A 15,472-nucleotide genomic window follows, 5' to 3' on the forward strand; every position below is an offset into this window, starting at 1 on the left:
GCTATTTAAACAGAATAAAATGCAAATCACATACTGATGTTTCTGATCTTATCCTGAGCAGGCTGGCTGGAAAAGCAAGAGATGTGGTTAAAGTGTCCATGCGTAGTCGCCCTGAACTAAGTGCCTGTGATTTTCCAAGCGCAGTGTTTGACATATTGAAACATAACTTCAGTGAGTTAGCTTATTCCAACATGCCTATGGCTGATTTCTATAATACTGTCCCAAGGGCTAATGAAACTCCAATGGATTATTGGATAAGGCTTAACAAAGCCATTGATGTAGCTTATGAGTGTCTGCGCAGACCCAACAAGAGTGTTGAGGATCCTGCAGCTGAGGCTGTCATGATGTTTATTTCACATTGCCCAGACCCAAATCTTGCTACGTCTTTTCAGTTTAAACCTGCTGAGAAGTGCTGCTGAGGTCCAGGAGCGGTGGGATAGTTATCAGAGGGATTTCAAAAGAGTGTCTTCGAGAACGCCACTTGCAATGTCTTTACCAGCTTGTAACCAGTGCAGTGTTATGACATATCCCAATTCTGTGTCCACTTCCCCTCAGCAGCCTACTTTGAAGCCCGGTCAGTCACTGCCTCCTGTGAATCACCCTAATCCCAATGCTGTTTCATTCTCTCCAGACACCAGTTATCATCATATGGTTGGCATGATGGATAGAGTCTTGTCCTTGTGCACTGCTTCATTATTCACGCCCAAACAGGTACAGGTGAACAAAACTTCAGACTTCGGAAATAACTCAAGCTCAGCATGCAGGCTCTGTGGATCCAATCAACACACTACTTACATGCATTGTAGACGTCAAAGACTGTGTCGTCACTGTCTCAGCCCAGGCCACTTCAAGAGTGACTGTCCTAAAGCAGCGTGCCCTGCGACTCCCTTAGATACTGCTCAGTTAAACTAAATGGCCTGTGTGATGAGAGGGGTAGCATGGGCGATTTTACCCCCAGCCTAACAGAAGAGACAGATGTGCAGAATGTATTTGTGAACAGCTGCAGACTATTGCCAGAAGACAAAACTGTTTTATATGTGGGGTCTCAGAGAGTTGATGGGGCAAGTGAGTTGTTTTATGCTCCTGTGTCAGTTGGTGGCCATTACACATTAAAGGGGTTACTGGATTCTGGTAGTATGTCCTGCACACTTAGCGAAGTGGGTTAATCCAAGCTGCGGGCTAATGGTCTTCTTCCGCATCCCCAAGCGACTCCAAGTAATGTGGTCCTAGTTGGCTGTGGTGGCCTTACAATTCAGCCAAAGTGTATTTACGACATGGAAATTGAGGTCTATGGATTTAAGTTTGTCGTTCCAACTCTTGTGGTGGCTGGACAGAGAGACGAGTTCATAATTGGAAGCAATGTAATCAAATGCATTCTGCAGAAGATGAAATCTCATAATAAGTATTGGGAGCTCGTCTCTTGTAACAATGGTAATCCAGTAATCAAGTGTGAGCAATTCCTTGAGCTTCTGACCTGTATCTCCCGATGGTCTGGTCCTCAGCAGCCCGATAAGCTTGGTACTGTAAAACTCTGTCTCTTACAATGATGTTTTCTCCAAGGATAAGTTGGATTGTGGAGAGGCAAAGGATTTTGTGCATAGGATCCATCTTTTTGATGAGCGCCTGTTCCGTCTGCCCTATCGCCGTATCCCTCCTGCCCACTACCAAAGATTGAGAGAAGTATTGTCAGAGATGGAGGAGAAAGGCATAATCAGTAAGTCCATCAGTGAGTATACATGCCCTTAGTGATGGTCTGGAAAAAGGATGGTAATCTAAGGGTCTGCACTGATTTTCGCTGGCTCAACGCTAAAACCATCAAAGACGCCCACCCTCTGCCACATCAGGCTGACTGTCTTTCAGCTTTGGGAGGTAATGCTTTTTTCAGTACCATGGATTTCACTTCGGGGTTTTACAACATTCCACTTCATGTGTCTGACAGGCGATACACTGCCTTCACAACACCGATGGGTTTATATGAGTATAACCGCCTCCCTCAGGGTCTTTGCAACAGTCCCGGGTCTGTCATGCGCATTAGGCTCAGCATTTTTGGTGACCTTAATTTTTCCAGTCTTCTCTGCTTACCTTGATGACTTGCTGGTCTTTGCCCCATCCGAACAGGAAGCATTAAGGCGCTTGGAGATTGTTTTCTCTCGATTGAGATCCAGCAACCTGAAGCTGGCTCCTAAAAAGTGTCACTTTCTAAGAAAATCTGTTAAGTTTCTAGACCATGTGATAGATGGTGCCGGTGTTTCATCTCTGCTTTCCAAAAGGCTGATTTAATGAAGGACAATGGAATCACGCCTTCACCAAAAAAACTCAGATCGTTTCTTGGTATGGTCTTGTACTACCAGACATTTATCCCAAAGTGTTCTAGTATTGCTAGACCTTTATTCAACCTAACGGCAGAAACGTTTGGTGAAAGGTGCTTCTGGTCATAAGAAAGCGGGGTACTTTTCGGGAGCTAAAGCCCCAGGACTGGAGCCCAGACTGTGATGTGGCTTTTGAAGAATTGAAAAGGGCCCTTGTTGATAGTGTAGTGTTGGCTCATCCAGATTTTGAACGTCCTTTCCTACTTTGTACGGATGCTTCATTAGATGGTTTAGGTGCCGTACTCTCTCAGATCCCTGCTGGTAAAGACAAGGCGAGACCGATAGCGTTTGCTAGCAAGGCCTTGAGTCGCAGCCAATCTAAATATCCGGCGCACAGATTAGAGTTCTTGGCTCTTAAGTGGGCAGTGTGTGACAAGTTCAGCCACTGGTTTAAGGGCCATGAATTTACTGTGTGGACGGATAATAATCCGCTTACGTACATTATGACCAACCTGAAATTGGATGCTTGCGAGCAGCGCTGGGTCTCAAAACTCGCTCCATATTCTTTTGAGATAAAATATGTTCCTGGAAAACTTAACGTAGTAGCAGACGCTCAGTAGGACGCTCAGTAGGAATCCGTTTGTCAGGCCGGTGAGTCAGCGACTTTTCTCAGAACCCTATTCTGAATTGCTAAGACAAGTACACAGTGTTGAGGATGGAAATGTGCAAGAGGTGTTCAGACTTACCTGCCAACCGCAGTCTTTGAGGTCAGATGCATTTGATGTTGGTCTAGATGTTTCAATGTCTACCACTGATGTGTCTTCCATTCTGTCCTACTGTGATGAATGGGAAACAGGAACTGAATGTAGAGCTACTTCATTCGCTGAGCATTTGAACTATTTAATCAGTGGTAATGAAGACGTGTTTCATTCCCTTTCACAGACTGACTTGCGAGAACATCAGCATAAAGACCCTGTTATTGGCAGAGTGTTGTATTATGTTGACAGAAAACATAGACCATCAAGACGGGAGCGTGCCAACGAAAATCCGTGTGTTTTGCAGATTCTGAAGCAATGGGACAAACTTTCAGTACTTCATGTAATCCTGTACAGAGCTGTTGAAGACCCACTTACCAAGCACAAGAGATTTCAGTTTATTCTGCCCGAATCCTTAAAACATCAAGCACTCACTGGTGTCCACGACTTAGCTGGCCATCAGGGGCAGCCACGCACTGTGTCTTTGGCCCGTCAGAGGTTTTTCTGGCCCAATATGGAGCGTGACGTGCGGGATTATGTGAAGAAATGCCCAAGGTGCGTCCTCAGCAAAACTCCGGACCCAGCAGCGAGAGCCACTTCGGAAAGTATTAAGAGCACAACCCCATTGGAGCTCATCTGTATTGACTTCTGGTCTGCTGAGGATAGAAACAACAAATCTGTGGATGTTTTAGTGATCACAGATCACTTCACAAAGCTGGCACATGCACTCCTATGTCAGGACCAGACGGCGAAAAGAGTGGCCAAGAAAATGTGGGACAACTTTTTCTCTGTCTATGGGTTTCCCCAACGCATCCATTCTGGCCAAGGGGCTACATTCGAAAGTGAGCTGTTTGCAGAGCTGCTTGAACTGGCTGGGATTGACAAATCTAGAACAACCCCCTACCACCCGATGGGGAATTGTGGTACGGAGCGGTTCAACAGGACATTGTGCAGTATGCTAAGATCCCTTCCATCTGCGTCTAAGCTGAGGTGGCCACAGTTGGTACAGACCATGACTTTTGTGTACAACTGTACAGCACACGGAACAACTGGGTTCGCCCCTTTTTACCTGATGTTTGGTAGGGTGCCAAGGCAGCCAGTTGACCTCATGTTTCAAAGCGTTCTGCGGGACAAGTCGGTTTGTGACTATGATCAATATGTCAGATCACTTATTGATGATCTTCAAACTGCAGTGACATTAGCACAGCAGCATTCCGTTCTGGAACAAAAACATCAGTCCAACCAATACAACAAAAGAGTTAAAGGCCTTCCTCTTGCTATTGGTGATCAGATGCTTGTGGCTAACAAGGGATGTAGAGGGAAACGGAAGCTTGCTGACAAATGGAATTCAGTTGTGTACACATTGCTTCAACAGTCAGCCTTCCATATATGTTTATAAGATCCGTGACAGGGCTGGTAATGAACGAACAGTACACCGGAATTTACTTTTGCAAGTTAACTTTCTCCCTTTGCCTGAAACGGACAGGATAAGTTCCGGTCATGAGTCCGATGACATGCATACCTGCTGCGTTCCCTTGCAGATGTCTGATGCAACACACTCTGTTGGTCTAATTGGTGAGATTGAGTCTACAGTACATGAAGATGATAAACAGTATGAAGCAAGGGATCTCTCACAGGCTGAATGCATGTCTAATATCTCCAATGTAGCTACTTTTGAGGACGACCGCACCGCTTCATGGGTGCATTCTCAGATGCCCGATCAACAGGAACCAAATGCACAAGTTCCTATGCTAGTGACTGATGATAGTACTGTGGCTGGTGCTGGTGCTAACCATTCATCCCAAACTCATGTTCCTTCCAGTGTTCCCCATGGGCTGGAACCTGTAACAGTTTTAAATACAGGTGATCATTATACCACCAGGTTTGGTAGAGTTATCAAGCCAGTATGTAGACTTATTGAATCTATGGTCCAGCTTGAAAGCTTGTTAGGTTTGGCTTCTGGGTCTTCAGTTATTCATGTATGAATACATTTTTGTTTACCATGTTGTATTTGTTACTTGCTTGTTCAATTGTGTTTCTTTACTGAAACTTTTGTACTTGGTCTACGTGTGGTGTAATGGGCACCATGACAATGTCTATAAAATGTGTTGGAATATGGCCAATTTAAAAAAAAATGTTGTCCTTTACTTGGGTAGCTTTTAATGCTGAATGTCTTTACTGATTCTTGTGTGTGGACCATGTAAGTCTTATGACCGGTGTGCAAATTTTTCCTGTGTTCTCTGAATTTTGTGTAATTCTAGGGGGGTGAGTGTAACGGGTATGGAAAGCATAATGTTCATTTTATAGGTAGAATTACACAAAAAGGACGTGCTTTAATGTATATGTGATTTGGGTCTCTATATGTGTGCATACCCCTTTAACTCTCTGACTGCAGCATTAAAAACCTAATTTCCTGTTTTTGCACCTCCTCTTCTCTTTTCGTGTTATGTCCACATGGAAGAGGTGGGTTTCTTTTGAACTCTGTTTAGTGGAGTTTAATCTTTGTTTAAAAATCTGTTTTATATTCAGGCTTTTGGTTTAAATTGTATGTATCACTTCATTTTGCATGTGTGTGCCATTATTTTCATTTTAAATGAGGACTTGTTAAACTTGAGACGTGCTGATTATGTTGCGCATTACATTTGTGTTGCAGAACTGAAGGGCAACTTTACACGTTGTTTAAAGACTGTGTTATCTCTTGTCAGGTATGCTGTTATGTTGTTTAATTATTTGTAATGATTAAATGACTTCTCTCCCCTTTTCGGGTTATAACCACATGGAAGAGACCCCAAGGGGCAACTTTACACGTTGTTTAAAGACTGTTATCTCTTGTCAGAATAAAATCATTGAGGAGACATATCCCGACGGCTGATGTCCGCCTTTATTTCACGGAACACACAAAAAAAAAAAAAAGGACCACAACGCAGATAAAACCAGTTACATACATACATATATATATATATAAGCTTCTTCACTTGCAGTTTCTCCGGTATCGCCTCATTAACTGTCCGTGTGGAAACATAGCAAAGGTTCCGTTTGGTGTCCTGATGATTTACGTCATTTAAACCCCCATTATTATTTAAAAATATTTGCAAGAAATTTTTTGTCTTCATGCTCCATGTTGCATCCATATTCCTCCATGTCCATGTTGCTTAAAGTATTACAACAGGAAGTATTAATATATGGTATATTTAGAACAGATAGAAATGTGCGATTAAATATTTAATTTGATTGACAACCTCCGCACAATTATACATAAAATCTACATAATACATAGTAAATCATTATTACTCCTCATTACATCTGCACTATATGTATCTTTATATCTTTATATCCTTACTGTACATTCTGCCCAACATTTCACATTCATGTATATATGTGTATATAATGTGCGCGTGTGTGTATATATGTATATATATACAGTGAGGAAAATAAGTATTTGAACACGCTGCTATTTTGCAAGTTCTCCCACTTAGAAATCATGGAGGGGTCTGAAATTGTCATCGTAGGTGCATGTCCACTGTGAGAGAAAAAAAAATCCAGAAATCACAATATATGATTTTTAAACTATTTATTTGTATGATACAGCTGCAAATAAGTATTTGAACACCTGTCTATCAGCTAGAATTCTGACCCTCAAAGACCTGTTAGTCTGCCTTTAAAATGTCCACCTCCACTACAGTTATTATCTTAAATTAGATGCACCTGTTTGAGGTCGTTAGCTGCATAAAGACACCTGTCCACCCCATACAATCAGTAAGAATCCAACTACTAACATGGCCAAGACCAAAGAGCTGTCCAAAGACACTAGAGACAAAATTGTACACCTCCACAAGGCTGGAAAGGGCTACGGGGAAATTGCCAAGCAGCTTGGTGAAAAAAGGTCCACTGTTGGAGCAATCATTAGAAAATGGAAGAAGCTAAACATGACTGTCAATCTCCCTCGGACTGGGGCTCCATGCAAGATCTCACCTCGTGGGGTCTCAAAGATCCTAAGGAAGGTGAGAAATCAGCCCAAAACTACACGGGAGGAGCTGGTCAATGACCTGAAAAGAGCTGGGACCACCGTTTCCAAGGTTACTGTTGGTAATACACTAAGACGTCATGGTTTGAAATCATGCATGGCACGGAAGGTTCCCCTGCTTAAACCAGCACATGTCCAGGCACGTCTTAAGTTTGCCAATGACCATTTGGATGATTCAGAGGAGTCATGGGAGAAAGTCATGTGGTCAGATGAGACCAAAATATAACTTTTGGGTCATAATTCCACTAAAAGTGTTTGGAGGAAGAAGAATGATGAGTACCATCCCAAGAACACCATCCCTACTGTGAAGCATTAGGGTGGTAGCTTCATGCTTTGGGGGTGTTTTTCTGCACATGGGACAGGGCGACTGCACTGTATTAAGGAGAGGATGACTGGGGCCATTTATTGCGAGATTTTGGGGAACAACCTCCTTCCCTCAGTTAGAGCATTGAAGATGGGTCGAGGCTGGGTCTTCCAACATGACAATGACCTGAAGCACACAGCCAGGATAACCAAGGAGTGGCTCTGTAAGAAGCATATCAAGGTTCTGGCGTGGCCTAGCCAGTCTCCAGACCTAAACCCAATAGAGAATCTTTTGAGGGAGCTCAAACTCCGTGTTTCTCAGCGACAGCCCAGAAACCTGACTGATCTAGAGATGATCTGTGTGGAGGAGTGGGCCAAAATCCCTCCTGCAGTGTGTGCAAACCTGGTGAAAAACTACAGGAAACGTTTGACCTCTGTAATTGCAAACAAAGGCTCCTGTACCAAATATTAACATTGACTTTCTCAGGTGTTCAAATACTTATTTGCAGCTGTATCATACAAATAATTAGTTAAAAAATCATACATTGTGATTTCTGGATTTTTTTTTTTTTAGATTATGTCTCTCACAGTGGACATGCACCTACGATGACAATTTCAGACTCCTCCATGTTTTCTAAGTGGGAGAACTTGCAAAATAGCAGGGTGTTCAAATACTTATTTTCCTCACATATATACAGTGGGTACGGAAAGTATTCAGACCCCATAAAATTTTTCACTTTTTGTTATATTGCAGCCATTTGCTAAAATCATTTAAGTTCATTTCTTTTTCTCATGAATGTACACATAGCACCCCATACTGACAGAAAAACACAGAATTGTTGACATTGTTGCAGATTTATTAAAAAAGAAAAACTGAAATATCACATGGTCCTAAGTATTCAGACCCTTTGCTGTGACACTCATTTATTTAACTCAGGTGCTCTCCATTTCTTTTGATCATCCTTGAGATGGTCTTACACCTTCATTTGAGTCCAGAAATTTTTGATTATACTGATTGGACTTGATAAGGAAAGCCACACACCTGTTTATATAAGACCTTACAGATCACAATGCATGTCAGAGCAAATGAGAATCATTAAGGTCAAAGGAACTGCCTGAAGAGCTCAGAGACAGAGTTGTGGCAAGGCACAGATCTGGCCAAGGTTCCAAAAATTTTTTTGCTGCACTTAAGGTTCCTAAGAGCACAGTGGCCTCCATAATCCTCAAATGGAAGACGTTTGGGACGACCAGAACCATTCCTAGAGCTGGCCGACCGGCCAAACTGAGCTATCGGGGGAGAAGAGCCTTGGTGAGAGAGGTAAAGAAGAACCCAAAGATCACTGTGGCTGAGCTCCAGAGATGCAGTCGGGAGATGGGAGAAAGTTGTAGAAAGTCAACCATCACTGCAGCCCTTCACCAGTGGGGCTTTATAGCAGAGTGGCCCGACGGAAGCCTCTCCTCAGTGCAGGACACATGAAAACCCGCATGGAGTTCTCCAAGATGGTGAGAAATAAGATTCTCTGGTCTGATGAGACCAAGATAGAACTTTTTGGCCTTAATTCTAAGCGGTATGTGTGGAGAAAACCAGGCACTGCTCATCACCTGTCCAGTACAGTCTCAACAATGAAGCATGGTGGTGGCAGCATCATGCTGTGGGGGTGTTTTTCAGCTGCAGGGACAGGACGACTGGTTGCAATCAAGGGAAAGATGAATGCGGCCAAGCACAGGGATATCCTGGACGAAAACCTTCTCCAGAGTGCTTTGGACCTCAGACTGGGCTGAAGGTTTACCTTCCAACAAGACAATGACCCTAAGCACACAGCTAAAATAACGATGGAGTGGCTTCACAACAACTCCGTGACTGTTCTTGAATGGCCCAGCCAGAGCAATGACTTAAACCCAATTGAGCATCTCTGGAGAGACCTAAAAATAGCTGTCCACCAACGTTTACCGTCCAACTTGACAGAACTGGAGAGGATCTGCAAGGAGGAATGGCAGAGGATCCCTGAATCCAGGTGTGAAAGACTTGTTGCATCTTTCCCAAAAAGACTCCTGGCTGTATTAGATCAAAAGGGGGCTTCTACTAAATACTGAGCAAAGGGTCTGAATACTTAGGACCATGTGATATTTTAGTTTTTCTTTTTTAATAAATCTGCAACAGTGTCAACAATTCTGTGTTTTTCTGTCAATATAGGGTGCTATGTGTACATTAATGAGGAAAAGAAATGAACTTAAATGATTTTAGCAAATGGCTGCAAAATAAAAAAGAGTGAAAAATTTAAGGGGGTCTGAATACTTTCCGTACCCACTGTATATATATACACACACACACAGTGTTGTGCTAGTTACTATGAAATAGTAACCAGTTACAGTTACTAGTTACTTCATTCAAAAAGTAACTCAATTACTTAACTTACATCAAAAAGTAATGCGTTACTGTTAAAAGTAACTTTTTAGTTACTTTTTTGTTCTTTAATGTTCCCATTAATGCCCTTTTATGCGTTATGGTCTATACAAACACAAAACTGACTTAAACAAAAAGTCATTTTTAAACACTATTTTATTCAAGTCAGACCAGTACAAACTGAATATATCACAAGGATTTCTGAAATAAATAACAAAACAAGCTGAATAATATATTCACAATCAAAAACTAAAGTGGCTTCTGCATCATAAAAGCTGTTGTGTTGAGCTCTTAAACATGTTCCTTTCACAGCTTGAGTATGAAAACTATCAACAATGTAGAACAGAACACCGGGTTAGCTTTTAGCTTCGTCGAGGCATGGAGTTTCTGGAGAAGCTTCGGCAGATTGGAGTTGCTGTTTATCGCAGTAGATACGAGCTTCGAACCAGAAAGACACAGCTTACATTTGACAAAAACGTTTTTGTCTTTATACTCAACTAAAGTGAAATAATGAGCATATTTCCACTTTGAGAAACTCGTCTTGCTCTCGCCTTGATTTGCCATTACTGGCGCACAGACCTGAATAAACGGAGACACGCCCACAGTGCGTCTTCTTCGTGTTTACAGTGGTTCATCCTCCAATCCTACAATGCGTCTCAGCTGTAAACAGGTTAGACTGTAGTCTACACTTCAGCCCAAATTCTTCTTCTTCTTCTTCTTCTTCTTTCGGCTGCTCCCATTAGGGGTCGCCACAGCGGATCATCCGTCTCCATACCACCCTGTCCTCTACATCTGCCTCTTTCACACCAACTACCTGCATGTCTTCCCTCACCACATCCATGAACCTCCTCCTTGGTCTTCCTCTTTTCCTCCTACCTGGTGGCTCCATCCTCAGCATTCTTCTACCAATATAATTCATGTCCCTCCTCTGCACATGTCCAAACCATCTCAATCTCGCCTCCCTCACCTTATCACCAAAACATCCTACATGCGCTGTCCCTCTAATAAACTCATTTCTAATCCTGTCCATCCTCATCACTCCCAACGAAAACCTTAACATCTTCAGCTCTGCTACCTCCGGCTCCAACTCCTGTCTTCTACTCAATGCCACGGTCTCTAATCCATACAACTTCGCAGGTCTCACCACAGTCCTATAAACTTTCCCTTTCATTCTTGCAGATACCCTACTATCACAAATCACTCCTGTCACTCTTCTCCACCCACTCCACCCTGCCTGCACTCTTTTCTTTACTTCCCTAACACACTCTCCATTACTTTGCACTGTTGACCCCAGGTACCTGAACTCCTCCACCTTCTCCACCTCTTCTCCCTGCAGTCCAACCCTCACCCTGAACGACTCTGTGGTTCCTACTGCACACTTCACTGCTGTCACACTGTCCTCATACATGTCCTGCACCACCCTCACATACTTCTTTGACACACCTGACTTCCTCATACAGTACCACAACTCCTCTCTCGGCACCCTGTCGTACGCTTTCTCCAAATACACAAATACACAATGCAATTCCTTCTGTCCTTCTCTATACTTCTCCATCAACATCCTCAAAGCAAATAAGGCATCTGTGGTGCTCTTCCTCGGCATGAAACCATACTGTTGCTCAAAGATGGTCACCTCTTCTCTCAGCCTGGCTTCCACTACTCTTTCCCATAACTTCATGGTGTGACTGATCAACTTAATTCCCCTGTAGTTACTGCAGGTCTGCACATCTCCCTTATGCTTAAAGATCGGTACCAGCACACTCCTTCTCCATTTCTCAGGCATCCTCCCACCTTCCAGAATCTTGTTAAACAATCTGGATAAAAACTCCACTGCCAGCTCTCCTAAACATCTCCATGCTTCTACAGGTATGTCATCTGGTCCAACCGACTTTCCACTCTTCATCCTCTTAATCGCTGCTCTCAATTCCTCCTTACTAATCCTATCTACATCCTGCTTTACCAACTCCACATCATCCAACCTTCTCTCTCTTTTATTTTCCTAATTCATCAGCTGCTCAAAATATTCCCTCCACCTTCTCAACACACTCTCCTCATTAGTCAACACATTTCCCTCTCCATCCTTTATTGCTCTAACTTGCAGTACATCCTTCCCAGCTCGGTCCCTCTTCCTGGCCAATTGGTATAAATCCTTTTCTCCTTCCTTAGTGTCCAACCTCTCATACAGCTCCTCATATGCCTTTTCCTTGGCTCTCACCACATCCCTCTTCACCTGCTGCCGCATCTCCTTGTACTCCTGCCTACTTTTCTCATCACTCTGTCTATCCCACTTCTGTTTTGCCAACCTTTTTCTCCTTATGCTCTCCTGCACTTCCTCATTCCACCACCACGTCTCCTTGTCTTCCTTTCTATTTCCAGATGTCACACCAAGTACTTTTCTAGCTGCCTCCCTCATCACTCCTGCAGTAGTTTCACAATCACCCAACACCTCTTCACCACCACCGAGCCTCTGTCTGACCTCTTCCCTGAACCTCACACTACAGTCTTCCTCCTTCAGTTTCCACCATCTTATTCTTCTTTCAGTCCTCACTCTCCTCCTCTTCTTCTTCGCCTCCAAAACCATCCTACAGACCACCATCCGATGCTGTCTAGCTACACTGTCCCCTGCCAACACCTTACAGTCTCCAATCTCCTTCAGGTTGCATCTCCTGCATAGAAAATGGTCCACCTGTGTGCACCTTCCTCCACTCTTATACGTCACCCTATGATCCTCCTTCTTCTTAAAATAAGTGTTCACCACTGCCATTTCCATCCTTTTAGCAAAATCTACCACCATCTGTCCTTCCACATTCCTCTCCTTAAAACCATACCTACCCATCACCTCCTCATCACCTCTGTTCCCTTCACCTACATGCCCATTAAAGTCTGCCCCAATCACCAATCGTTCTTTCCTAGGTACACCATCTACCACTTCATCTAATTCACTCCAGAATCTTTTCTTCTCCTCCATCTCACAGCCAACTTGTGGAGCATAGGCACTGATGACATTTATCATCATCCCTTCAACTTTCAGCTTCACGTACATCACGCTATCAGAAACTCTCTTCACCTCCACTACACTCTTACTGTACTCTTCCTTCAGAATCACCCCTACACCATTTCTCTTTCCATCCACACCATGATAGAACAGTTTGAACCCACCTCCAATGCTCCTGGCCTTTCTCCCTTTCCACTTGGTCTCCTGAACACACAACATATCTACCTTTCTCCTCTCCATCATATCAGCTATCTCTCTCCCTTTACCCGTCATAGTACCAACATTTAAAGTACCAACCCGAACCTCCACTCTCCTACACTGCTACTTTTCCTGCCGTCTCTGTAGACGTCTTCCTCCTCTCCTTCTTCTCCTTCGACCAACAGTAGCCCAAATTCCACCGGTACCCTGTTGGCTAACGATACCTGTGGCGGTCGTTGTTAACCCGGGCCTCGACCGATCCGGTATGAAATTCTCATTTGTGATCCGCATATTTGATTTAGCACATGTTTTACGCTGGATGCCCTTCCTAACGCAACCCTCCCCATTTACCCGGGCTTGGGACCGGCACTAAGAGTGCACTGGCTTGTGCCTCCCTAATGGCTGGGTTACACTTCAGCCCAAATTTATTTATTTAAAAAAGTAACGGACGAACGCACCATACGGTAACGGAGTTACTTTATTTAAAAAGTAACACGTTACAGTATTAGTTACTGTCAAAAGTAACGTGTTTCTGCCCAACACTGTACATATATATATCTGCACTGCTATAGCCTTTATATTTATTCAAGTGCTGTACATATGCTACATATTTATCTGCACTCTTTGCATGTATGCTACTTTTTGCACTTCTGGTAGATGCCAAAAAGCATTTTGTTGCTGTTTAGCTGTACAATGCAATGACAATAAAGTTCTATCTATCTACCTACCTACCTACCTACCTACCTACCTACCTACCTACCTACCTACCTACCTACCTACCTACCTATCTACCTATCTACCTATCTACCTATCTATCTATCATGATGTGAGGTCCAGTTACCAGTGTGACACTAAAACAGGTAGTAGTAATAAATACTTTTTACTGAAGTACATGTCCGAGCCAAAACTTCTTTACTTTCACTTGAGTAAAAAAGTATAATCAGTACTTCAACTTTTCCCACGAGTATTTAAAACATGAGTATCTGTACTTCTACTTAAGTAAAGGATTTGTGTACTTTTGCCACCTCTGATTAAACTGGTCACAGTTGTGTAGTTTGAAATATATTGTGGAAAAGCAAATTGTGGGAAAACCTCCGTTCTGGGAAAAAAAATTATAATGTGTACCGAGCAAAGTCATTATTTTATAAAAGAAAATAAACAGGAACATCTGATTTATGAATATACATACTGTATATATCCTGCTCTTTCTTTTTTAGTTTTAAAAACAATAAAGTGAAGAAACACATATTTTAGTTCACTCACACACACACACACACACACACACACACACACACACACACACACACACACACACACACACACATATTTGTTCATGTACAAAATATCTCATGTAGGAAAACGAAGTCATAATGTTTTATACAAGCACATAGTGGAGAACCTGAACACTGATTATACTGATCTGTAATGTAAACGTTTATAACCTCCAAAAAAAATTATTCTTGTCTCTGAAATCAATTCACTTTTTGTAAATTTTTTACCCACAGCATAACGGTGTCTTGTCAGTCCACAGATGAAGATTAATGTTTTTAAAACATCGATAAGAAGTGAAAAGTCTTACCTTGGAGAGAGAAGAAAATGTCTTGTGGCTCAGGCCATTCATTCAATGCCAGAAGATCAGCAGCATGTGGGTTTTTTTATTTTTATTTTATATGTTGGAATTGGTGGTGGTGTTGGGGGGTGTGTGTGTGCCGGTCCATTCACATCTCTCATGTAAATGTTGCTCCTCCCTGATCTGCTTTGAATTAATGTTCTGTCGTCATGCGACTCTGAAGCTCTACGTGCAGTCAGACTCATACACACTACAGTAAGAGAGAAAAAACTTCAGTTATATGACCATCTCCACCTGGTAGATCTTCAGCCAGAGCATCCTGTCTTGTTTCAGTGCACTGTTTTGTTAAGGGGGATTTTCCCTTGGCAAGTTTGGCGATCTGCTTGAAGAAGGATGGATTTGGTCGACCTCGTCAAAAAACTGAAAAGCAATTGTCTTTCTTAAAATGCTGTTTGGTTTCTATACTGGAGCCTTTAGAAATATGTTTAGAAATGTTTATTATTACTTGTTTTCTGTGACAGCAATTGACATTAATTCCACAATTTCCTATATTGAAATAGATCACTTCTCCCTAACATTCAGGTTCCTTGATTTCTCAATGTCTCAAGGAGATGTTCATGCCATGTGGTCTCTGTGACAGTCGAGATGTCAGGTTTTGTCTCCTGATACTCACATTTTAACACGTTCACATGGGCCTCAAAAGATGTTGAATCCTCCCCAACACATGTTCCCTTCATTAGAATAACAAAAACAGATAACGCTTCTACTGTGATGGATAGAGACAGATATGCAAAATGTCTAAACACTCATTAATCAACAAGATGCTTTAAATAAAATAAAAACAACACTGAACTGCATAAACAGAAAAGTAGGCAATAAAAATTTAAATGTCTGTAGTATCTGTGTTACACCGT

General features: G+C 42.6%; 2 protein-coding genes and 2 long non-coding RNA genes across 8 annotated transcripts in view; 2 read left to right on the forward strand and 2 right to left on the reverse strand.

Annotated features, from left to right (window-relative positions):
* The window catches only part of LOC310728923 (craniofacial development protein 2-like), a 288,545-nt gene extending 275,147 nt beyond the window's left edge, over positions 1–13,398 (reverse strand). For 2 of the 3 annotated variants that reach the window (XM_083546790.1, XM_083546789.1), the window contains exon 1: positions 12,026–13,398. In XM_083546790.1, coding sequence (XP_083402916.1) covers positions 12,026–13,063 — 1,038 coding nt within the window. In that variant the 5' untranslated portion in view covers positions 13,064–13,398. Of the gene's footprint in view, positions 1–11,238 lie in introns of all 3 variants that reach the window. The other variant, XM_083546791.1, reaches the window with a different exon arrangement.
* Positions 1–14,783, reverse strand: part of LOC310728928 (butyrophilin subfamily 1 member A1-like) — a 59,562-nt gene extending 44,779 nt beyond the window's left edge. Inside the window, exon 1 of one of the 3 annotated variants that reach the window (XM_083546803.1) lies at positions 14,568–14,783. The gene's annotated coding sequence lies outside the window, so the exon portion shown is untranslated. The remainder of the gene's footprint in view (positions 1–14,567) is intronic. The other 2 variants (XM_083546805.1, XM_083546804.1) reach the window with 2 other exon arrangements.
* The window catches only part of LOC310728988, a 412,338-nt gene that overhangs the window by 238,559 nt on the left and 158,307 nt on the right, over positions 1–15,472 (forward strand). The window lies entirely within an intron of this gene.
* Positions 1–15,472, forward strand: part of LOC310728977 — a 110,183-nt gene that overhangs the window by 45,122 nt on the left and 49,589 nt on the right. The window lies entirely within an intron of this gene.

This window comes from Silurus aristotelis (genome assembly GCF_946808225.1).
Source record: "Silurus aristotelis genome assembly, chromosome: 7".
Taxonomy (NCBI): Eukaryota; Metazoa; Chordata; class Actinopteri; order Siluriformes; family Siluridae; genus Silurus; species Silurus aristotelis.